This window comes from Poecilia reticulata, linkage group LG2 (assembly GCF_000633615.1).
Source record: "Poecilia reticulata strain Guanapo linkage group LG2, Guppy_female_1.0+MT, whole genome shotgun sequence".
NCBI lineage: Eukaryota > Metazoa > Chordata > Actinopteri > Cyprinodontiformes > Poeciliidae > Poecilia > Poecilia reticulata.
In genome coordinates, this window is record NC_024332.1 from 21332110 (window position 1) to 21357198 (window position 25089).

Below are 25089 nucleotides of genomic sequence, written 5' to 3' on the forward strand. Positions count from 1 at the left end.
TTTGTGAAGGCTCTGAGATTKTACACCATTAGTTAAAAACAAAAACTGCTTCATGAAGACTTCAGCAGCAGACAGGTCAGGTAGAAAGAAGGCTATGGAGAAGTTCAGAACAAGAAAGATTATAAAACAATATTCAAAGTTTTGAGTGTCTCACTGAGCATTAATCAGAGGAGCAGCCAAGAGGTCATTTTTGAAAAGCTGCAAAAATCCACAGCTCAGAKGGATATTTTGACATCCACACTGTAGTGCATGGTGGTGGCTGCACAGTGATGAGAACTGCTGGGAAGATAAATGACACAAAGATAGGAAAATACGGGAAGAAAGATTGGAACAGTTGTTTTATTCTTCAGTAGGACACTGACCTTAAACTWACAACCAGTTGAGCATGTTATTACAGCAAAAGGTGTTTCTGCATTGTATTGACTTAGCACATAGCGGGTAATATCATTACCATTAAGGACCAGAAGCGCTCACAAATCACTGAAATCTTTAAACACTTGAGATCCCTTTAAAAGCTCTTAACTGCTCATTTTAATAGCACAGACGGCAAATGCACCGTGATGTGAAGGACAGTAACACAACTTGGTTATGTTTAGGAGAGTAAAACAACGTTGATTTGGTTATTGTGTTTATATGTAAGAGCAGAATGGCCTAAGTCAAGGCAAATTCTGCCTAATTCACTTTTATATATGCTATACAATCAGTGTCGTCTTACTTTATTTGAAAACTTGTCTAACACATCTGGTTGAACTTTCTGTCACATTATCAATGCACAATTCCAATATTAAAAATGTTTTTTTTCTTGTTTTCCGAAAACATTCTAATATGACTTAAGCAATTATGCTATTAGGCTAACTAAATGTAAATGACTGCTACTTTTACATTATCTTTTCAGAGATACCTGTTTCTACTTTCTTGGTGTAATACAAAATATTTAAAATCAAGATGTTGGTGTCAATAACTTTGGTTTTKACAGCAGAGCTGACAGTTATTAAGATTATGATACAAATAGGTGAACTCTTTACACCTTCAGGTGTCTTCTGAAGGTAACTGATGATGTAATGGGTGTAACTTGGGAGTGTCAAAGTAAGGTGGTGGGTGGAAATCCATAGGTTTTCCAGCAATGTAGAGATTTCATTCCACACTACACGTGTTTTTCAGATAATGGTAAATARACTGAACTTATATGGCACTTTTCCAGTCATTTTGACCACTCAAAGCGCTTTACACTAGAGTCACATTCACCCATTCGCACTCACAAACACATTTATACACCGATACGCAGATTGGTAGGCAATTTGGGGTTAAGTGCCTTGCCCAGGGGCACATCGACACGTGGCAGGAGGAAGCTGGAATTGAACCTACAACATTCCGATCGCACTACTCTACCCACACAGCCACAGTCGCCACATAATCTCTCAATGAAGTTCATTGGTGTTTTACATGTGAATGTGAAGCTAAGGGCAGCTCTACACACTGTGGAAACTCCAGTGCTGTTCCTGTGGACTGGCAAAGGTTATCAATAATAGGAACCACAGATAAAATGTCATAATTTAGAGATTCAGTTACAGTACAGCTTCCACCACTGGTAGCAGTAAAGTGTTCATGAGCTGTTCAATAAGCAGAAGAACCAGCCTGCCGCAAGGGTTTGAAGGTGATGAAGTAGTACACTGCTCAAAAAAATAAAGGGAACACTTAAACAACACAATATAACTCCAAGTAAATCAAACTTCTGTGAAATCAAACTGTCCACTTAGGAAGCAACACTGATTGACCCGACGAGGGTCCCTGTTGTCAATCAGTGTTGCTTCCTAAGTGGACAGTTTGATTTCACAGAAGTTTGATTTACTTGGAGTTATATTGTGTTGTTTAAGTGTTCCCTTAATTTTTTTGAGCAGTATATTTAAAATGAAAACATGAAGACAAAAATGGTCACCCACCCCAATAGATAAAATGACACAGTTCTGCCCTGTATTTATTTATTTAACAAAACATTTAATTTGAAACTTATTTCAATTAATTTATATTATGCAAAAATAATTTTATTCATCTAATTTCCCAGTTTTTCACTTTTATTGAGCCATTAATTTCAGTCTTGTCGAAGTTAGGTTTGTTCCATGAATTCTTTGCCTACTCAGAATTTTCTATGTGCATGTTTACCCTTGGATATATGATAAAGAAATGCTTATTAAACATATACATTGTACACTAATCCATTCAGACATTGAATATAAATCAAACCTGAATGAGACAAATTAGGTAAACCATTAGGCTGTTAATGGAAGCTGGAACTTGAAGCTGGGGATGACGTCACGTCCGAGTTCCAGTTATCATAGACGCCGGTTCCAAAATGGTGGTCCCCAATTAGCCCTTGTTCATAAAGCGATCACTTTCCACATGCACACCAACATCTCTCTTAATTTGTTCATATAGAGTTGCAGGTGCTTCATGTAACATGGATTCCAGACACACTCTTGCAAGTGTTTCTTGTAATTTCAACATGTTTCCACCACAGCTTTTATTCATGCAGCTGCCTATTGGATCTCAAAGTCGGAGTTTGAAAAATTCCCCGACTTTCAGAGTGAGGCTGTGCGAATTCTGGGGGACGTTACAATTTAATTTTCTGGCTCAGAAAACAGAATTTCCCTGTTTGTACTACAAATAGAACGCAGCGGTAATGTCAAAACGGGGAACTTTTTGGACTCAAAAAGTTGGGGCTAAAAGACGAAAAGGTTAAGAACCCCTGGCCAACTGTGAGAAAATTAACAGTTTGGGTGATTTTATGTATTTATTTATTTATAAAAGGTATAAAACTTAGTCTAAAATGTTATTAATTATATATGACCTATTTAGACTTAATATATATAATTACATAATTGTTGGCGTAGAGGGAATAACTTAAAGAAGTGACAGCGTGACATCATGTCTTTATGGAAATTAGCGCCAGTGAAACCACGCCCTGCCCCGGTGACATCAGACGAAGCTCGGCAGCTTTCCTCTGGAAGCCTCCGGGGGTGAAGTGGTGCACACACACACACACACACACACTCACACACACACATCCAACACAACCACCAGGAGGGAGCCCGAGAATTGCGACTGCTCGGCTGTTTTTGCTTTTCGTCTTGATTTTATTGTGTGAGAAATAAAACCAAGAACTCCTCCTCTCAGGCAGGTAAGATTTTTCAGCTTCTGTAATTTCTCATTTTCCTCCATGTTTGTTGGAGAGGATTTTTTATTTTTTTTTGTCGCGGAGAGCAGAAATGTTACTCCACCTGGGAGCGACTGTAACTTTTCACTGTGGGAAAGGCAGCGCAAGTAGTGCGTATTTTTCCGCTGAGAGGGAAGAAAACGAGAGTGAACCGACATCTGTTGGATTCCTACAATCTTTTTTTAAATCCTCCTTGTACTCATACTTTTACACAGAAGCTCTACGTGGCTTCTTTTTCTCGTCTGTCTCTGAGTGGAACCGCTGTAGCCTCTCTAGGTCGTAGCGGCGCAAAACTACAGTTTTGCTCGAAAGCAACGATTCTTATCTCGTACTTTTAATCCATCCTTAATTTCAAACGCGCTTCTAAGGCATCTTAGGCTCCGGTAAGCTGTAATAAACATAAGTAGCGGTGCCACAACCTGACGGTCTCCCTGTATACTAATRGTCTGTCTTTAGCTCAAGTGGGGGTGTGGAGGGGTGCACGGTTGCCATGGCATCCAGAGAAACACAAGGCCAATTTTAAGCGATTCATCATCATCATCATCATCATCATCATCATCATCATCATCATCATCATCATCATCATCATCATCATCATCATCCGTTATTCTTTGCAGCATCTACACCATCCACAGCCCACACTCACTTTGGCTCAGAAAGCCCCCGATCATCTTCTGCGTCCTTGTAGGATTTAGTCCAACATGTGAAATCTCCTCAAGTTATTTTTTGTTTTACATTCTATAATGTAGTCACACAAAATAACGCAATTCTTTATTCAGTTTATTTTTTTTTTTTTGAACAAAATGCTTAATTACATTAAAACGCCAGTTGCTTTAAGATAAAAAAAAAATAATAATAATAATAAAGACTCACAACAATACCTAAAATCTTGAGTACTTGAGACAACATCTGAAAACACAGGTCGCTGTCCATTTTGAGCAAGTTATCATCTAATGTCTTCAGCTCTTAGTTGTTACAGGCGGTCACCATCAAGGAAAATAAATGGCAGCTCTGGATTGGCTGTTTTCTGAATAAGTAGCTCTGCTATTGTATTTCACATTTCCCTGCTGCATTTTCTTTAAAATATTTTAAAAACGCTGTAGTAAAAATCCGAAAATAGACAATTTTCTCACAAACATTCTAGAGTTATTTTCCACAGAAAAATGTCACAGATATTGAACCGTGAGTAGACAGGGGTCCACAGAAATATTGTTGTAAAAATATTTGCCAAAAAGTGTATTTGGTAAAAAAAAAAAAAACAACAACAAAAAAACAGTGGTTTGTTTTTTCATTGATGCACAAATGAATTGCCTAGAAAGTGGAATTGACTAATTACTCCTTGMTTGGTGATTGACAGATCAAATATTGACCACTCAGAATTATTTTCGTATTTATTAAAACTAGGTACTCCAACCACTTTTTGTCTACAACTGACAGTATATAATTTGATTCATTTTTATAGTAATATTTTAATAAATATCTGATGCAATGTGCAACCTTACACCAGTTTATCCATATGTTGTTACTGCAAAATCAGCATTCATAGTATGGCAAAGGACTGTTTAGAATCAAGCAATTGTTGACTGTTATACTCCTGGTGTCATGCGTTCACATGCCGCAAGCCGCTTTAATATTTGACCTTTGAGAGTCAGGTGATGAGAGCCACACCTGACTCGGACCACATCCATCCATTTTCTTTCACCCTTGTCCCTCAGTGGGGTCRGGAGGGTTGCTGGTGCCCATCTCCAGCTAACGTTTCGGGCGAGAGGCGGGGTCACCCTGGACAGGTCGCCAGTCTGTCGCAGGGCAACACAGAGACACACAGGACAAACAACCATGCACACACACACTCACACCTAGGGGCAATTTGGAGTGGCCAATTAACCTGACAGTCATGTTTTTAGACTGTGGGAGGAAACCGGAGTACCCGGAGAAAACCCACGCATGCACAGGGAGAACATGCAAACTCCATGCAGAAAGACCGGGGCCGGGAATTGAACCCAGAACCTTCTTGCTGCAAGGCAACAGCTCTACCAACTGCGCCACTGTGAAGCCCGACTCGGACCACATTCTACCTAATATGCTAAACGTTTAGTTGTCTCTCTGCTTCAGCACACCTCGCTCAAATATCAGCTCATTAACAAAGCTCTGCACAGCTGGACTGCATGCTAGTGATGCAGTTTCACAATGTAATGCCAGTATGTATGACAAGGGAAAGATCTAGAAGTTGCAGGACTTTGGCCTTCAAGGGCAATTTAAGACTACTGCCAAAGAGCGTAGGAAGCAGAAGAGAAAACATTTACAGCTTCCTTCTCAGCTCTGTCCTTAACGACGACAACTTTAACAGCAACCTGTCAAGGATGATTATTGCCCTTCATCTTTTATTATAATAGGATTAAATGAATCAAATGTAAACAATTTACCAGATTTCGTAGCTATTAGCCATGTTTCTGTTAATGCGATTCCTTGCTTATGTTTCCAGAAATATCCACAATAGGTGTTTCTGCGTAACACGGATCTGTGAGCTAAACCTTAACGATTCATGTTTTTTGTGCGCCGCACTTTTCTAAATTTTTCCGTACGCCAAGTTTTAGTGTGAAAACTGCGCACTCTTAGTGAGAATGGTCTTTAAGTGGGCCGTTCTAACTCAGAAAACAATCTAAACCGTTCCAAGTATCACTGTCTGCTAGAAGCTGAACCTCAGCTGCTGTTCAACCTCACGACTTGAATACCAGTTCAAGTCATATGCAGCTTCTAACATATATTTTCTTCTGGACTGCCCTGAGTTTAGCTGAACCCATCATCCTGTCAGCTTTAACAAACTTCTCTGTCCCAGCTGAAGAAAAACATCCCCACATCATGATGGTGCCACCACCACTATGTTTCACAGTATAGCTTTTCTCATTGGGTGACTTCTGAAGGCTGCACTGGATTTTAACCAACGGTGTCAGAGTAAAATGCAAACCACACTTGGCAGATTTTTATTAGTGAGGCTGTGTGTGGGATCCCCCTCAGTGGGTTTGGTTTTACTCAAACAGGAGGAAGTGCTTTGTTTACTGGGAATTGTTTTCTGTGTAATTATAATATTTCTTTGTGCACTGGATATATTTTAGATAAGAATGCTGGAATCCACTGAGAATAAACAGTAGTGTTTGAGTGTGTGGCTTATTTGACTTGGACAGTCGCAGACCGCTTTGTCCTCGAATAAGAAGATTTGCGCAGTAAATGTGTTTCAGTTCAATTAGTTGACAAAGCTACAATAGTTAAAACATGCATGGCCTCATCAGATTGCAGCAAGTTATCCTAATGCACAGACCTCTCAAGGAATAAATGAAAGAAATCACCTTCTTTTATGATCAACTATAGTGATTAAGCTCAGTTATTGTGAAGATTATATTCAATGTGTTCATAATCAGCATAGTTGTTGCTTGCTTTGGTAGTTCTGTCTGAGTCCAGTAACCACTCACTGAGCTCTTCAGTAACATTCCCACCCAGGGTTGCAATGTTAATTTGATCAGTGAACGTCTCTGCCAGGACTGAGCTGCATCTGCAGGCTTGTGAGAATCTGTTTGTCCAGAAAAAGGACATGTTATCACCCTTCTCTCATCGAAAAGCCCAATCTGGTGTTTTAGCTGGCCTTGAATAGAAGTCTTTGTGTGGATGTGCACATGTGATTCCAGATAAAACTTCACATTCACCCCTTCCCTCATGGGGTGAATGTGCGTGTCCTGATGTTGTTGAGTCCCCCTGGTTCCAGCTGGTTACCGCGTGAGTCATGACAGCGAGGGCATCAGATAGGCAGCTGGTGACTGTCACACACGCCCAGCCCAGGGCCGTCGTCGCCTGCTTTTGCTTTACGTGTCGGGGAATGAGGCAAGTCCATTCATAACAAGAGTAAGTCATCACGGAGCTCGGCCTTTCCCAGTCCACCCGCTGCTACTCCTTCATGCTCTACGCATCAGCTGACTGTTCACTGCTGGTGCCGCTGTCAGAAAGGAAACATCAGTGTGATTTACATCTCACTGTTAGCGCTGTGGATTTACACTCACCGGCCATGTTATTAGGTACACCTTGTTAGTACAGGGTTGGTCCCCTTTTGCCTTTAGAAATGCCTTAATCCTTCATGGCGTAGATTCAACAAGATACTGGAAATATTCCTCAGAGAGTCGGGTTCATATTGACATGATGGCATCACGCTGGAGTTGAAAGTCAAATAAAATAGATGGGTTTTAAGACGAGCTTTAAAAGTGGACAGTGGACAGACCTTGCCTATTTTTTCTTGTTCAGACAAATATCAGCATGCACGATTATGATCAGAAATTGTATTGGGACTTATTTCACACTTTTTGAGCTTAAACGAATCGTTCATGAATTCGTCTATCAGGTCTACACCTGATAGACGAATTCAAGAACGAATTCGTCTACACCTGATAGACGAATTCAAGAACGAATTCGTCTATCAGGTGTAGACGAATTCTACACCTGATAGAATTCGTCCACTATCCTAATAGGATACCACTATTAGGATAGTGGTATCCTAATACCACTATTTCACACATCAACTTTCCCTAATGAGAAGAATCCAATTGAGTGTTTAATTGGATATTGAAGTCACCACCACAGACTAAAGGTCCCTTTGTTGTTGCTATTTCTAGGATCAGAAATAGAGACTTGCTTACTGAGACTTACTGTTTATACAGGGACCAATCCTGCCTGGTCAGGATGGTAGTAATGGCACCATCAGTGCTCCAGACAGCAAAATCACCTTCACCTCCCAGAACTGTGGGGAAAGTAAAAACCATGTTCGAGACCCATTTTGTTCCATTTAACATGCTCAATATTAACTACATATGTTTCCTCCAATGAAACCTTTTGGGCTTTGTCTCTTTTAAATTTAGATAAGACTTTCCACCTTTTTATGCTGGACTATGTAAACCATTGATGTTGTTTGACACCAATTTTATCAACCTGCTACTCATCTAAATTATATTTCTTAATTATATCACACAGATTATTGGGCTCCCCGCTCACTCTTAAAAACATTGAACATAGAACATATAAAAAAGTCAACATTAAGAACAAACAAAACTCAAACTGAACTCCTAACTTCCCAGGTGAGGGTCTCAGTGTGAACCTGCTTCACCGCCAATAGCAGCTTCCTCACCGTCTCTGGCCTCGTTGTAGAAAGTACTCGTGAGAAACCTCGCTTATTTACTTATTATGTACCATAAACCAAATGCGAGTCTTAATTATTAATAACAGAGTGGATAAGCCACTTCATTGGCGTATTTCACTCTCTGACGAGCTGGAAAGAAGGTCTGAAAAGGGATCTGCTTCTCTCTCAGGATCTTGCCTGCGTATTCTTTTCATCTTTTCCAAATTGCTTGCTACTTTCTGCAGGTTTACAGACAGGTTTTCACTGAGATGTTTGTTTGCACTCTGTGGTGTGCAGCTTTGTTTCGCTGCCGGACACACGATTATGGATTCCTCTTTGTTTCCGGACGCACGAGGCCTCGTCAGTGTTGAGTCAGCAACAGATGCTTTGTGTYTCTCACCAGATCCATAATCTCCTACTAGTGTGCAGATCCCAGATCAAATTAGTAGTCTGTTTGATCAGTATTTTCCTTGATGGTCGAGTCCAGGTCAAGTTCGGACTTCTGTGTTATGTTTAATGAGCCTACAAAACATACAGAACAGAGAAAACCGAACGGGACTGCGCAATATAAAATTTAATTGTGCTAATCTACTTATTATATGGCAAATAGAGGAGTAGACAGCTTAACCTGTTGATGATCTGAAGTAGGGTGGAGAAGTTAATCACTGCATGCACATAGAGCCCTGTTCTGCTCAAGCAGTGGCAGAGAWAGAAACCTATCAAGTGCACTGTCACAACAAGTGGCAAGATGGGAGACTTTAAGCAAAACTTAAAAATGGGAGAAGTTACAGTGATTGCTTAAATGGTGGTTTAAAAAAAATGACATCAGTGAAGTCGGAATTAAAATAATATGTGGACTTTTTCTTTGGGATCAGGCTTTTAATTTGGGTTAATTAGTTGTGTTGGACACGACACCTGTGGGCTTGGGCTGGATTGGGCTGGATTTTTGTAGGCTTGATCTAAACTCTAACTATGACTGAGCAGGCAAGAACAATATGTTAGGGGTGGTGCTTCGAAAGAAATCATGCAGGCAGGGAGAGTCAGTAGAGATCTAGCAGCCTCTCATCACAAAGGCATTTCCTCCACAGTCTCTGAAGGAAGACTTGTCTTTAAGCTCAGAGCAGAGACCCGGCCTGCTCTCAGGGCTAATCTGGAGCCAGTTATTTGGTCATGGAGAGGAAGGCTTTTATTCCTTTTACTGCTGAAAGTTCATTCCTGTTATCCACTACAATCTTCTCTGAAGATGTCTCCCTTGTTTAAGTATGCAGCAGTTCAAACTGAGCACAGAGTAGAGGCAGGAAGCGGCCGTCCCGATTTATGACGTGTGAGGAGAAATGTCATGAGAAGAAGTTTAATGAGTGGCACACAGCACTCAACTAGTCTAAATTTATTGATGTGCTCATAAGCTAGTAAAACATGTCATTTTATGGCTCAATATAAAACCTAATTCCATGAAATTTACAAAGCACTAGTTTAGCATAACTAGGATTCAAATAATCAGGTTCAGTGGTGCTGCTACGTTCAGTTGAAAATCTAATCTAATGATCGAATCTAAATGATCCAAATTGGTCCAAACATAATTTCCATCAAGCCAGTTGTGTTTCGGTAATACAGATTAGTTTAAAAAGTTATTAAAGAAACCAGCAAACTGCATTAGGTCTTTGCTTTAATTCTCGTTCCTGATGTGTACTCCCTTTTTACAAGGAAACAAACACTTCCACCTAAATCAGAGTCAGGAAGTGCAGGTTGGGAGGGAGGTGCGTGTCAAAAGACTGGATAATGGCATAAACAAAGATAAAGCAATAGCAGGAATACATGCACTGAACTCCACAGGACTGAAAAAAAAGAAAATGGCTCAACTTTTTTTTTTCCCTTCTGTAGCTGCAGTCAATGGAACACTATAGCTTCAGACTAGGATTGCTACAAACAAAGTTTGTTTACAAGCTCTTTTTTGTATTATTTAGCAGTTGAAACTCATCTGTTGTCCAAAAATGTGGCACGTAGACAAATGTTTAAACACAAAATCTAAAATAATCTGTTTGCAACTTATGTGATCTGTGAGGGTTAGATTTTACAAATGGACATCGGTTATCTGGAAGTCAGATTTTAAAAAAGAGGCTCAAACATAAGGAGAAAAGTTGCGTTATATAGTGAAAGATTTGAGGAAACTGCATCAGTACTTGCCATACGTCGACAACCCTGAGCAACTGCAAATGATTAATTAGTGTCAAGGGAGCAATGAATAAAATAAAATAAAAAACTCTCAGGGTTTTTGTTCATGTTTTAACCCCATTTTGCACAGAGGTTTTTTTAAAATGTATTGATGATAGCAAAGTTGAATATTGTTACAAATAAAATAAAATAAAAAAAGAAATATGTTTGAAATAACAGTGACAGTAAAGAAAACTCTTCTACAGTATAGAACTAAAACAAAATAGTTACACAAAGATGTTCCGCTGTAAAGATGGTTTGTAGTTTGTTTTGTTGCAACTTGAAGTATGAAATCAACTTCAGTGAAGTTTGAAAACAAAATATTTGTCTAGGTTTATGTCTGGTTGAACGATGTGTGTGTCCAGTTGATTTTTTTTTTTTTTTTTTCTGTGGGGGGGATTTTATTATAGGGAGCCCAGAAGAAACTCTTTGGGAACCACTGTTCTAGGGCATGGGTAATTCATCCATCCTCTGTGTTTCTCTAAAGGCCTAGTCCATACATAACAACATCATGTTGTGTGGGCTGCATTTGATTCGTTGCCTCATTCCAGATAGTGATGGAGAGGCTTTTCCTTTTCCTTTTCCTGCAGTGGCACTGGGAGGTTTGGCAGCAGACACTTTAGGACTTGCAGAGGTGTGGCTGTTGTTGTTGGACTTGTTCCAGCTTGTCCCGTACAAATCGGATCAGATCAGGAGGCAGAGATGTAAGAAGCTGGTGGGGCTGCTGTGTTCCTTCATGTTTCTGAGCAGTTTCTGCAGTGTGCTGGGTAGACATGGGCAATATGGGGTTTCAGTTTCGATTATTATCTTTTGTTGCATTGCACTAACGATAGAAATTTTTGTAAAAAAAAAAAAAACAGCCACCAGTGCCAAGTGAGCACATAAGTTAAAATAAAAACCAGCATTTCTCACATGATGAAGTTTTCTGAAAACAGGACTCGCACACACTGCTTTGAAGCTTAGGTTTTTATTGTTCATCTTTAAATAAGGCTCCTTGTTTTGTGCTCATTTCTCAGCAGACAATCAAGAAGACTTTCTCCTAGTGTTTCATTCTCATATCTGCAGCTCCACATGTAGACAAAAAGCCTAGAACTATGTGGTTGCACTAAAACCAGACACTTGCTTTTGTGAAAACACAAAACTCCCGCTTTGTTCACTTAATAGGTAGCGTGTAAATTATTTAATGGCTGAGATGGTGATGTGGGGTCACTGTTGAATTGGAAAAGAAAAAAGTAGGAAAAGTGATATCTTTTTAGGAGCTATTTTGGAACTGTTTAATAATATATTTTTAAACGTGTTAGTGATTAGCACAATTAGAGGAGTAAGAGTAAAAAAAGCCTGTTTTACCAACTCTTACATTAAGTTGGAGATTTTCAAAAGACTTTCAACATATCCAACTCTTCCACTGGAAGACAGGGCTCTCTGATTTCATTCCCACTGTTTCTAAAAATATCCAACTTTGAGTTTGGCTGCATTCAGTTAAAGTGTTGGTTTTGGTCATTTTGTGACCACTGACATCATTTTACTTTGGTTACAATCCTTAAATTGGTCATAAACATATTTAGTTGTAATTTTAAGTGTGCATGTTCTCTTTCCAAATTTGATTTAAAGAAAAGACAGCAGTTAAAACAACAGAAATATTTAACGTACAGATTAATTTTCATATTCACATATTCACCAGATAAACACTTCCTTTGAAGTTTGTGTTAATCCACTCATAAAAGTAGCTTAAGTTGAGTTATTGTTTGACAGTTTGAGAAATTGCCTCTTAAAAGCTTGGTTTGACGTCTGCTGGTGATAATGAAAGCAAACAGCAGAAGAGTAAGGTATTTCCTGGTGGTAGGGGTGCTGGAGTGGTCCACCAGTGACCCATTGAGTCTTTTTGTGTTCAAAAAATTTTTTGCACTTCAGTTAAATGATAATGAAGTAATCAGCCAGTGGATCTTAGCTATGTAATGCTGGTCACATTTAAAGGTAAAATAAATTAAAAGAAATAGTACCTGGTATTATTCAACTAAATATTCTTGGGGTACAAAATTCAAGTGCTTATTGTATTAAGTTTTCATATGTTTTCCTAATTCCACCCATTTTGATTAGTAATGTCAGCAACTTAATGCAGAACTTTGATATGTTGGTTGTGATTTGTTGTTAGCAAAGCGAATTTACTAGAAGCACTTTGGATGAAAAAGACCTGTCTGTGTTTGACTCACAGTCTGTTTTTAATGCACAAATAAACATGCACATATACATCTTTTAAATTATTCCACTCAGTTGCACATTCCTTTGGACAGAAATGCTGTTTTTAATAACTGCTCATGATTTTATCATGTAAAATCATGAGGAATCTGGAATCAAACTCATCCTTTAGCTCCCCCAAAGCTTCAGCTACTTCCCTGTGCCTGAAGTGCTGCTCAAGAGCTTGTCCACTTGTGGTTGTTGCTTTGAGTTTGGGAAAGTGGATGACTTCTCTGTCAGGCATCCGCCGTGCTGTTATCTTGTTCTGGAATGCTTTGATTGCCTTCAGCATGTTGATTGGAAGCTTATCTCTCCCTTGGAGTTGCAAGTTGTGTGTCTAGGTGACAACCCAACTTCCTCCATTATTATTATAGTCACAGTTCTGATTACAGATGCTCTCAGTGAATGCCAGCTGAAGACATCCTCAAAGGTTGCGGGTCGAAATGGAAAACTATTTGGACCAACCTGCCAATACAATCTGCATCAGAGGAAGGTCTGATGCAGCTGTTTGATCTATTGTGGGTCTTTGGTCAAAAAAAGTGCAAATTTCAGGAAGAAATCACGAGAAATCACCCCAGTGGAGTGGTGATAAGCACAGTAATTCTTCACAAGAAGAGTCACTTTTTGGAAACCTCACCCAAACACACAGCTGAGTAACATCAGTCACGTCTTTGCTTTCATCCACTGCTAAGAGAAACATGGAGCTCCACTCAGATCTATCAACATTTGGTCTCTCATGACCTGTCCAGTGTCTTCCATCTGCCTCATTATTGGTGAATTAGATAACTGTAATCCCTTTATTTGCTAGAGAGTTGCATTCTTGTTGTCAAAGTCTTTGAACAATATTTGTGCTGAAGCCAAAAAGCAATCTTTTACTATTTCTGAGTCTGAGAAAAGTTTTTTCTCTTTTGCCTGTGCTAAAATCCATGCAATCTCTGTTAAACATTCTGCTGTTGATGAGACTTTGCTGCTACAAAAGTGAAGCAGTGAGCTGAGCAGTTTTTATTTCTTTCTGCGCTCACTGCTAAGTGGATAATGTTCATTGAATTTTGAGTATGCAGTTTTGAAATGGTGCTCCAAGTTGCCTCAATTGTAACCTGAGTGGGTTTTGCTTCCATATCAAGCAGAGGATTTATGCCATGAAGAACATCACAATCATGTTCAGCCTTGCCTGCAGTCGTTCCTATGTCTGTCATGCTTTTATAGCTGCATATGTAACTTTTATAAAAAAATGTTTGTTTTCACATATTTGTTAAAACTGTCTCTATGTTGTGACAGTATAGTATGAGATCATTAATCTGTGAAAAGATCAAACTCCTCTGCATGCTCCCAGGATGACTAGAAACAACCAATCAGAGCCAGTCTTAGCTAGTAATGGGTCCGGCAACACCGATGCATCGGCGAGCTCACCTTGTGTCAGTTCGCGTTTCGCTGTAAGAAAGTCACGTGACTGATTCAGAAACTGTTTCAAACAGACTGTGTCAGTAAGGAAGCACATCTGTCCACGGGATGCATCGGCCCAAAGAATCTCTTATCCTTTGTGGTTCCTAATGGATGGATCCGATGAGATACTGGGACAACCAGAAGAATATATGAAATAGTACAACATAAATGTGATAGCGACTGTAGCTCAGAAAGCAGGTGAAGGAGCTTGATCCTTTCACAGATCACGGCATCATTATACTGACATAACATAGTGACAGTTTCAAAAATGCTGCAACTTTAAAGGATGCCAGCGCCAGTCTTCCGACAGCTGAGTGATTAGACTGAGCAGGAATGTTACTGGAGAAGTCAGGAGGGAGAGCTTCAGCAGGGAAGCACACCGAGCTTCATCATGGCCTTTCCCAGCAACATATTACCAGGCAATACATGGCGATTTACCTCAGGACTTTCCTGTTGCGCTTTCTCCAGTTTACAGGGACCCCACCCACTATTGTTTTGCATTGCATTGTTTTGGGAGTTTGTTAAACTGAGCAGGGTGGTCAGGCTGAAGTCTGGGTATCTACTGCTGGAGACCACCCAGAGTTTACATCTGACCTCTCCTCACCCTGTGCATCCCCCATCACTTTCCTTCAAGTGTGCCGAACATTTGGATGGCATTAACAGTGTAACAGCGATAAAGCAGCTTCCTGAATTAACTTTCCAGATAGCGCCTTGCAAAAGTACACAAACCTCTTGAAACTTTCCCACATTTTATCTTGTTACAATCACACACGTCCGTTTATTTGACTGGCATCTCATGTGATAGAGAAAGTTTGTGGCAAATCGGATTTCTTGGGCCTTTTTCCAACTGCTGCTTCCTTATTGCCGCTCTTTCATAAAATTTATGTTGTACACAATTCATTTCTGTAGGACTGCATGGTTCTAAGAAGAAGACCAAATTGGGATATTCTTGCTGAATTCTGCTGTGGCTTCATTGTTTCTAGTTATCAAATGTTTTCACCAGTAAGTTCAGTTCATTTACCATTCAGCATCTATCAAGCAACATAGATTTTGACATAAACACTAATGATAAAGAGGCAGATGATTCTACTCCTTGGGAAGTCATGAAGTCTGTTCTGTTGACCTATAATGACCTCTGGAAACATTTTTATTATTTTCTTTGAAATTATATCTAACTATAACCAACTGCTTCAATGTCTATCAGTCTGTTTTCCACAGAACTGAGGCTGTTCAGTGACATCCATCTAAATACAGACTGGAAGAACCACAGTGCTGGTTCTGTTGGACCTCAGTGCAGCTTTTGATACTGTTGATCATGACATATTACTGAATCGACTGGTGAGTTGAGTCGGACTCTACAGTCCAGTCCCCAACCGGTACAAATCTTACATAAAGAACAGGGATTTCTTTGTTTCAATAAGTAACTTGTCATCGAAGCGGACAGAAGTGACGTACGATGAACCCCGAGGTTTAGTCCTAGGAAAATTAGGGCGATAATATTGCTTGTGTGTTTTTTGTCACGTCCGTCTCTCTTTCCACCAGAGAGATTTAATGACAAAAAGCTTATAGTTACTCAGGTTCAGATAATGGGTGGAGAACTAAATACCAATTAAAATTAAAGGGAACTTTCAACACATGAATTCCTATTTTCATGCTGAAACACTTTAAAAAGGGGAAGTCAGTACGGAGCTCCTCTTTGTTTTACTCTCATCACTTCTTCTGCATGAGGCATGTGTTTTTTTTACAGCGGTGGAAATATTGCTCAACAGCACGTAGTTTTCCTCTTCTTCAGTGGAACAAAGTGATTTAGTTGGTGTCACACGATATACCTTGAAGCTTTTATTCAGCTCCAAACAAGAAGAATCAACATATACATCAGCTTCAGGACCGGTGCAGGGGGCCCTGTTGGCTATACATACTCAATAGGGTCCCTGCTGCGCGTCCTCCACTCTGAGCATACCACCACCTGTGGACCTCTGTCACGGTTATTAGTTATGAATTAAAGTTAAACGTCTAAGATATTTCAGGCTGCTTTGTTCCATTGACTCATAGCTGCTTAGTACATTTTTATTCAACCTCTGTCATGTAAGCTTTCTTTACTTAGACTGTCGAAATACTCAGCGACTGATATTGCTGCGGTCGAGAGAAAGAGCTGGAGATCATCTATAGCCTTGCAGGATCCTCGGGAATTAACAGGAGTTAGAAACAGATTTCACCAACAGCTGAAATCTGTGGACATTGAGATCTCCTCTGAAAATGCTTATTTTAGTAGGTCAGACAGCATTAACACACAGTAGACACTAACAACTACAATCTTCTTTTTCTTTGCTGTTGAGGGTACAGCCTGTCAGCTGCAAGAGAAATAAAGGCCACTCCTGGATTGCTTACATATTATTTAACATTGCGTTTAAATACTTAAGCTTCCTACACTTTCAAATATTTGACAGGGTTTTCCAAAGTAACTTGGAGTAATGTTCCACAGAACAGTCCTGAATACTGATATGTATTCTTTGAATAGTGAAGTTCAAGGCATGGGCTAGTATAAAAATGCCCTATTGCTTTTCTTTGATGCAGAGAATCCATAATTATTCCTACTGATGCTAAAATAATATAACAAAATCCATCCATCCATTTTAGCTCCCTTGTCCTTGCAGAGCAGCAAGGTGTGCTGGTGTCTCTCTCTCCAGCAGTTAAGATGCAGGAGTCAGTCAGTCGCAGGACAGCAATATCTAAAAGCCGTATTAATGTTGTCTATAGGATAGCTAGAACAAGATGTGAGACTTTCCAACAAGATTTTGGTCCATGTTGAAACTTCACTCTGTTGCTGTTTCTTGTTCCCTCACATCACACATTTTATATTTTTTTATTAAATTGAGATCTGGTATCTATGGAGGCCATTTAAATACATTGACTTTCTTGTCAGTAATGAGATTTTAGCTTTTTGGCAGGAAGCAGGCATCAGAGGATGGTACACTGTGGTAGGATTTATTGTATCATCTGTCATTCTCATGGAAGAATAAATACTATGTGTTGCCCTTGTGTGGATTATGGTTATGTTTACTAACACCATCTCAAGTAAAAGTTAGATTTATCTGAGCAAATAAACAACTCTTGACAAAAAAAGCACACATCTAATATGTTCAAAACTGGCATAAATTTTTAAATCTGTTTACTTGTTTATATCACAGTTCTGTACACATTCATCTGTAAGCACATGCCTATAGGCCTTTAAGCTCCCTACTGAACACGCACAGAACGAGCTGACAATTTTCAAAGTGAGTTGAAAAATAACTCTGCAAAATAACTCAAGCGTCAGTACTTACTTTCAAACTAAACACTCACTGATCATGTAAATTGCTATCATTTGGTACTCTGTGGTTTTCAGAGAGCCTGAGCAGCTGCTGACATCCATTATTGCCCGGAGATAAAAAAAAAAGAAGTGCCCCAGAGTTGTGGAAGTCACTGCACCGTGCTCGGTGAAGGGCCTCATCATGGCCGCTCATCGGATCAGAGCCAACAACAACAACACTTCTCTTCCGCGCTGCAAATCGGAGGGGACGCTGGTCGATCTCAGCGAGGGAGTGTCGGAGGCCAGTCTGACAGATGTCAAAGGTCAGCATTCCACATCATAAGACTGTGCTTTCATTGTTGAACTTCTTTTAATTGAACTACAGATTGGAACAATTTATATATTTTAGAGAAAATTATGATGTTAAAAACATTAAATATGTTAATATGCAGGCTGGCATAGTGTTAGACACAAACGGTAGAAGCTTAGTTTGATTATATAATGAAAGAAGATAAAAGTACTGAAAACTACAAAAACGCACAAACCAGGGTGAACTTAAAAAAATAAATCTAAAACAGTCTATTCCAGCCTATTCTGTTCTATTCTGTTCCAGCCAGGAGACACAAGTCGAACACAAGAAAGCACAAGGGGCTGACGCGAGCAGACGTGAAGTTCTGACAGGTAGTGGGAGAGAATGAGAGGCTGAGAGCTAGACAAAGACCAGGGCTGCAGGAACACAATGAGACAGCTCTAACAGAAATAAGGATCATCAAATAACGAAATTAGAAAGAACAAGGCTGAAACAAAAATGAACTGGCACATAAATGATGAACTAAGAAAAACAGAAAACAAAACCCCAACATAAAACTGTTCACCTTTTGTAAATTTACAACAAAAAAGTGGTGGAGACATACTCCAGATAACTTGCAGCTGTAACTGCGTTGGGTCTACAAAGTATTTACTCTTGGGGTTGAATGTAAAAAAACATGTTGCACTCAAAGAACATTGGTCTTGTTCCAATTAAATGCATTGAAGGTTGTGGTTTTTTTTTTCACTTTTTCTTCAATGTGAAAACAAAATCTGAAAGTTCAAGGGGTATGAATACTTTTTAAACCCTTTGTATGTGAAACAACTTGTTGTTTTATTCACTGATTGTATACAACACAGCAGCGTGGGAAAAGAAAACCAATCTTTTTTTTGCTGTCTTTTTTCAGTGCCTTCTCCTAGTGCCTTACGACTGGACACCACCGCTTCTTTCGGTGCCGCGAGGGAAGTTGTTGCCATAAAGGACTACTGTCCATCCAGCTTCACCACTCTCAAGTTCTCTAAGGGCGACCTCCTCTACGTTCTTGACTCGTCTGGGGGAGAGTGGTGGTACGCTCACAACAACACAGAGATGGGCTACATCCCCGCTGCCTATGTGGAACCCATCAACTACAGAGACTCGTCCTTCAGCGACAGCGGCGTGATAGACACGGTGTCAGACTATAACGAGGAGGGAGCTAAAGAAATGGACCTGTTAGGAGAGTGGACAGGAGAAATTCTAAAACCGACCACTTTTCAAAATGGAAATCCTTTTGCAACAACCCATACCTCTACAAATCCATTTCTAAACAGGGGTTCTCAGAGTGATCAGACAATAAAAGAGAAATCAGTTGACCTTCTTCTGTTTGATACACTCTCTTCTTCTGGCCCCAATTCTACCAGAAACACTGGAGACAATGGTTTTTCCAGCTACGTGTTTAGCTTGAACACTCTTAGTCCCACTGCGGTTGTGGGGCAAACATTTCAAAGAGACAACCCGTTTTTTAGAAGCAAGCGTTCCTACAGCCTGTCTGAACTGTCCATCCTTCAGGCTCAGACAGAAATTCCTCAAGCCTCCAACAGTTTCTTCAGAGGTCTCAAAGCGCCTGCGCCCGAGCAGTTCCAGACCAGGGAGGACTTCCGCACGGCGTGGCTCACTCATCGCAAGTTGGCCAGGTCCTGCCACGACCTGGATTCGCTGGGTCAGAACCCAGGCTGGGGTCAAACGCAGCCAGTAGAAACCAACATTGTCTGTCGTCTGGACAGCTCAGGAGGAGCCGTGCAGCTTCCAGACACCAACATTAGTGTCCTTGTGCCTGAGGGCCATGTGGCAGCAGGGGACACACAACAAATCTCAATCAAAGCTCTGCTCGACTCACCACTTGAACTGAACAGCGATCGCTGCACCACTGTCAGCCCCGTGTTGGAGATCAAACTCAGCAACATGGAGACCAAAACCACCATCACCCTGGAGATGAAAGTGTCCGTTGTTGTGAAAATGGAACACAGGCAGACGACAGAAGTCTTGTGTGTGAGGAGTGACTGTAAAGAGGGGCCGTATACCCCCATTCCTCAGGCCTACATCTATGGAGACACGGTCCAGGTGGGCCTGGATAACCTTGAGCCATGCATGTATGTGTGTGTGGTTACCCAGGCCCTGTCTGTACTACCTGAAACTACAGTCTGGGAGCACGTTGTTAAAAAGATTACCTTAGGAGTTTATGGTCCAAAACACATCCACCCATCCTTCAAAACTGTGGTGGCCATGTTTGGCCATGAATGTGCTCCAAAGAGCCTGCTGGTGAGCCAGGGAGGTAAACAGGCACAGTCTGCACCACCAGTTGCCCTGCAACTTTGGGGTAAACATCAGTTTGTCTTGTCGAAACCTCAAGACCTCCATGTTGAGGTTTACTCCAACATGGCTAACTATGAGGTAAAAGCCAGCGAGCAGGCCAGAGTGGTCCGGGGCTTCCAGGTTCGATTAGGCAAAGTCAGCAGGCTGATCTACATGATTTCCACTCGGAACGCTGAAGATGTTTCGGATTTCACTCTAAGAATCCAAGTCAAAGACGACCACGATTGTATCCTTGCTCAGTTTTGTGTCCAAACACCAACACCGCCACCGAAAGCAGGTCCAAAGACGTCAGTGCAGCGGCGATTCCTGAAGAAGAAGGAGTTGGGGAAAATAGTTTTGTCTCCTCTTGCTGTTGCAACCAAATACCCAGTTTTCCAGGACAGAAAAATAAACAACCTAAAATTTGGGAAATTAATCAAAACTGTAATCAGGCAAATGAAAAACCAGTACTTGCTTGAATACAAAAAAGGAGACTTTGTAGCCCTTCTGAGTGAGGAGATGATCAAGCTGAAGGGCCAGTTGTGGACAAAAGAGTGGTACATTGGGTATTATCAGGGCAAAATAGGGCTTGTTCATGCTAAGAATGTTCTGATAGTTGGCAAGACAAAGCCCAGTAACATCAGCGGGCCTGAACTTACAACCTCATTGTTACTGGAGCAAATACTGAAGCCCTGCAAGTTCCTCACATACATCTATGCCTCAGTAAGAACTATACTGATGGAGAACATCGGCAACTGGCGCGTTTTTGCGGATGCTCTTGGATACGTCAACCTGCCCCTGACGCATTTCTGCCGCACAGAGCTGGACAGTGAGCCAGAGAGGGTGGCGTCGGTCCTGGAGAGGCTAAAGGAAGACTGCAACAATGCAGAGAGCAAAGAGAGGAAGTCCTTCCAGAAAGAGCTCCTGACTGTAAGTTGCAGCTTTGGCACGTTCCTCTGTGGCTGTTGTTTAGTATGAAAATAAAGAACACTAATTGCTTGCTCTTGTTTTAAGCACAGGGTCTCAATTGGATACCCTTTGTTCCTCTGTGGGTCCAATTAAACAGCCATATGTTTGGGATATTTCGCTCAAACACAACATCCTTTCCTCAGGTTTATAATCTCTCCGCAGCTGCTTAAGGCCTTAAGCTTCAGGCAGTGATCCAGTTCTACTAATTCTGCAGGGAGTGGAGTTGATAACTGCTGCGTTGGCACCAAGGTGTAGCAGGGGCCCGAGGAGCTGTGGAAAACAGCAGAGTGCTTTGTTCCCCCTACCAATGTCTGTTGCTGGAGTTTCACAGTGTGCAGTTTGCCTATAACATGCTGATCTGATAAATCCAGTTGATTTTATGTAGACATATAAATCAACCTGGGGGGGATAAACAAGCCAGTGAAACAGCTGAAAGAAATATGCCCTGATACTTTTAAATATTAATATTAGGCTTTGATACGGTTGGCAGTCCTTTTTGTCTTTATGATGCTGTGAAAGTGCTGAGCCGACATAGAAATGTGGATTTTTCAGTGCAGCCTCAGGGATCAGGGATTCTCCTCCACACAGTCACAATCTGAGACCATCTGAGTCTCCCCCCGACTCAGATTGTCTCCGATCGACTTTTGACCAAGACCAATCAGCAAACAGAAGGAGAAATCGTGACATCAATTCTCGGCGCTGTTTTAGAATTGCAGTCTGCCTGTAGTTTTAACAATTGTAGCAGAGGAAGTGAACAAAGCTGTGTGTGTTTGCGACGCTTCCAAATACCGAGTTAATATTAACAGCCACCTTGTTCAGCTCTGCACTTCTGTATTCGCAGTGGAGGATAGTTGTTTTACAATGGAGACCATTTCCAGTCCGCGGCGCTTTCATAACGTCGCACTGGTGCACTACATGCATCTCGGATGTAAAATGTAAGACTTCAACACAGTCCACACCTTCAGGAAGCAATAGTTTCTCAAGAGCCTAGAGATCCTTTGGACAAAGCAGAAAGCGCAGGACACAAAGACTGGTGCAAAAGCATTTCCCCACTTGCACTTTTTTCCTGGTTTTGCTTTTTTTGTCAAACCCAACAAATTTGGTCATCAAAAATAGCCTGAGTAGACACAAATTTCAATTTTATAATTACAAACTAATTAATTTTATTCATTAAATTTTAAAAACTGTCTAGATGTGGAGAAGTAGTGAAGCTCTAGACCCAATAATTGTTTTTGCCACTCTTAGCTGCTGAGCAGCAACAACTGACATCAAGCATCTGGGATTAGTGCAAAGAAGTTCTTGACATCATTGTGGATAAATCTTGGTCTGCAGAATAGTTTTAATCAAACCACATGAGTAAGATTTTGAATAATGAATTGCCTGTTTTAAGGTAGCTCAAATCAAGTTAACTCAAATCTCAGTCAGATTTGARTTCGTACTTTGACTAGACTATTCCAAAATGTTAATTTTGGTTTTTTCTTAGTCATTCAGGGCTGGACCTTGTGCTTTGGAACCTCCTTCCTGATCATGGGCAGACAGAAAAATTCATGCTGCAAATAATGACCAGTGGTTCTCGTCCTGGCACAGCAACGCAGCCACAAATCAGCACTCTGACGGCACCATGTTTGAATCTGTTCTTCTACGCTGCTGTAATGCTCTTAGTTTTCACCTGTCACGGCACGCAGCTCCCACGTTGTTCCTTTTTGTCTTTTAAACCAACAGAATGTTTGCTTTTACTTTATTCCTTTTCTTCGAAGCGTTTGTCACAATGTCTCACAGTCTCTGACAGAGGTCAGATTTGTACTACAGTCGAAGTTACACAGAACAGGAACACTGTAATTTACCCAAGGTTGTAAACACTAGTTAGACCCATTTATAGACAGAGAAGCGGTGGTGTGGAAGAGAACATAATAAAAGATAATTGAAAAAAATATGCCGTCTAAGAAAGGCTTTTATCTGACATGCAGCAATCCGTCCATTTTAAAAATCACAAAATCTTTTTTTCTTCCGAGAACTTTTCTGCTTTCTGGAAAAGACAAAATGAGGAGAAAACTAAAGTGATCTTCAGTGTGCGGGCTGCAGTATAAATTTAAATGCTGCTGCATGGGCTCATCTTCTCCCTTCAAATGAATGGGAATCTCCAACAGTGAGAATAGACTCTCATAGTTTATCCGTGAGAGTTTTGGCACTGATTTTTACGTTTGTAGAAAAAAGAGAAGCAGATCAAAAGCAGCAGTGAGGAGCCGCCTTTGTGTTGCAGTTTCTGAGCCGCTTTGTCTGTCGGGAGAAATGGAGCATTAGTGCAAACAGAGTTTAACGTTTGACCACTTGGATAAACAGCCCAGCCCATAATTTACAAAGCATAATTTGTAAATTAAGCTTTTAGAATAATTTACAAAATTATTCTAAAAGCCTGCAACTCTCAGGAGATGCAGGCTGATTTCAGGAAGCGGTCCAGGGCTGCTTTATAATACCCAAGACAAGTTTTCACCGATCTTAATTTTTTTTAAAGGTTTTGGTTCCAAGGTTGCTTTTCACAAAACAAAAGAGATCAGGAAAATGTTTAAGTGCAGAAGTGGGGAAGGAACACAATTGCAAAAGCCACTTTGTGGTTTAGATGGAGGCCGTAAATTGGAGGGATTGGTAAGAGGACAAGTCAGGTGGGAAATGAAGATGGAACTGAAACACAATAAAGAGGAGTTTGGAGAGAGAAGATTGAGTGTCAGTTTAGTAGCAGAGGAGAAGAGTGGAAGCCAGATGACAGACAAAATAAGTTATTTATCAAAAAGGCTCTCTGCAGGTCAGGACGTACAGACTGTGTGTGTGGGTGTGTGTGTGTGTGTGTGTGCGTGCGTGCGTGTGTGTGACAAGCTATGATTGAAACGCCCGCTTTGTTCATTTCCACTCTAGCATAATTCCTGAATACGTGTCCAGAGGAGTTCTCAAGTCGTTGCGACAAGTGATGATTTATATGTTTGGGAGCTACACTGATGCCGAGTTGGTGAGGAAAAAAACAAAAAAACTCTGGCCTTTAACTTCACTTTCACACATGCTCTGTTAGTCACATAATATTGAGACCAGTTGACATTTTGGAGAAACACAGCGCAGCGTTTTAATTCTCCCACAACAGTGAAGTCTTGAGTCTCTAGAGTTGTTTGCTTTTATTCTGTTTGCAGCTTCAAGTGATTCCAGCTCAGAATTATTCAGTGCTTAATACTTTACAAGAAAGCATTGAAGTTGACACCAGATCTTTTTTAAACTTGAAGATGGACCCTAGTGTTGCACTAATCAAACAAAGGCATAATGTCCTTATGCCTTTGTTTACATTACCACGTGCATTTCTGCCTTAACTATGCATTTGCATAGTCTTAACTTCTGCCAATAGGCTTCAACATCTGCCTATTGGTTGCTCAGCATCACACGATGCAAAGCTCAAATCTGCTTTAGTGGCTTCAACAACGATGGTGAAATACGACCAGTTTATCAGTCAGCTGAAGATTAACAGCTTTATTAGAAAATAGTGCTATCATTCTTTATTATTATTATTATTATTATTATTATTATTATTATTATTATTATTATTATTATTATTATTATTATTATTTGTCCCCCATTTTCCTGTCTTCTACTATTTATTTTATTTTATTTTATTTTTTTACAACTTTTACTATTTCTACCATTGAACTTATACAATAGTCTGCTACTTCTGCTCTTGGTAGCTTTTTTTTTTTGGTATTGTTATCTTCAACAATTTATAAAATGTTAAGCTTATATTACATATTTTGGCTACATTGAAATCAATGGAATATGGCCAAAACTCTACAAAAACTGGTCTTTTCACAATTAACTACTTCCAGATGCTTTCAGCCAGAAACATCATTCAAGTTTTAAAATGTTGTGGTTTCCTTTGGCTACTACCGTATGATCCAACTTTTTTT

At 40.4% G+C, this 25089-nt stretch overlaps 1 protein-coding gene across 1 annotated transcript in view; it reads left to right on the plus strand.

The window, feature by feature from the left end:
- The first annotated feature begins 3012 nt into the window (after window positions 1-3012).
- Window positions 3013-25089, plus strand: part of LOC103482389 (SH3 domain-binding protein 4) — a 28366-nt gene continuing 6289 nt past the window's right edge. The window contains exons 1-3 of the mRNA XM_008438520.2: window positions 3013-3175; window positions 17641-17867; window positions 18759-21112. Coding sequence (XP_008436742.1) covers window positions 17747-17867; window positions 18759-21112 — 2475 coding nt within the window. The 5' untranslated portion in view covers window positions 3013-3175; window positions 17641-17746. The remainder of the gene's footprint in view (window positions 3176-17640; window positions 17868-18758; window positions 21113-25089) is intronic.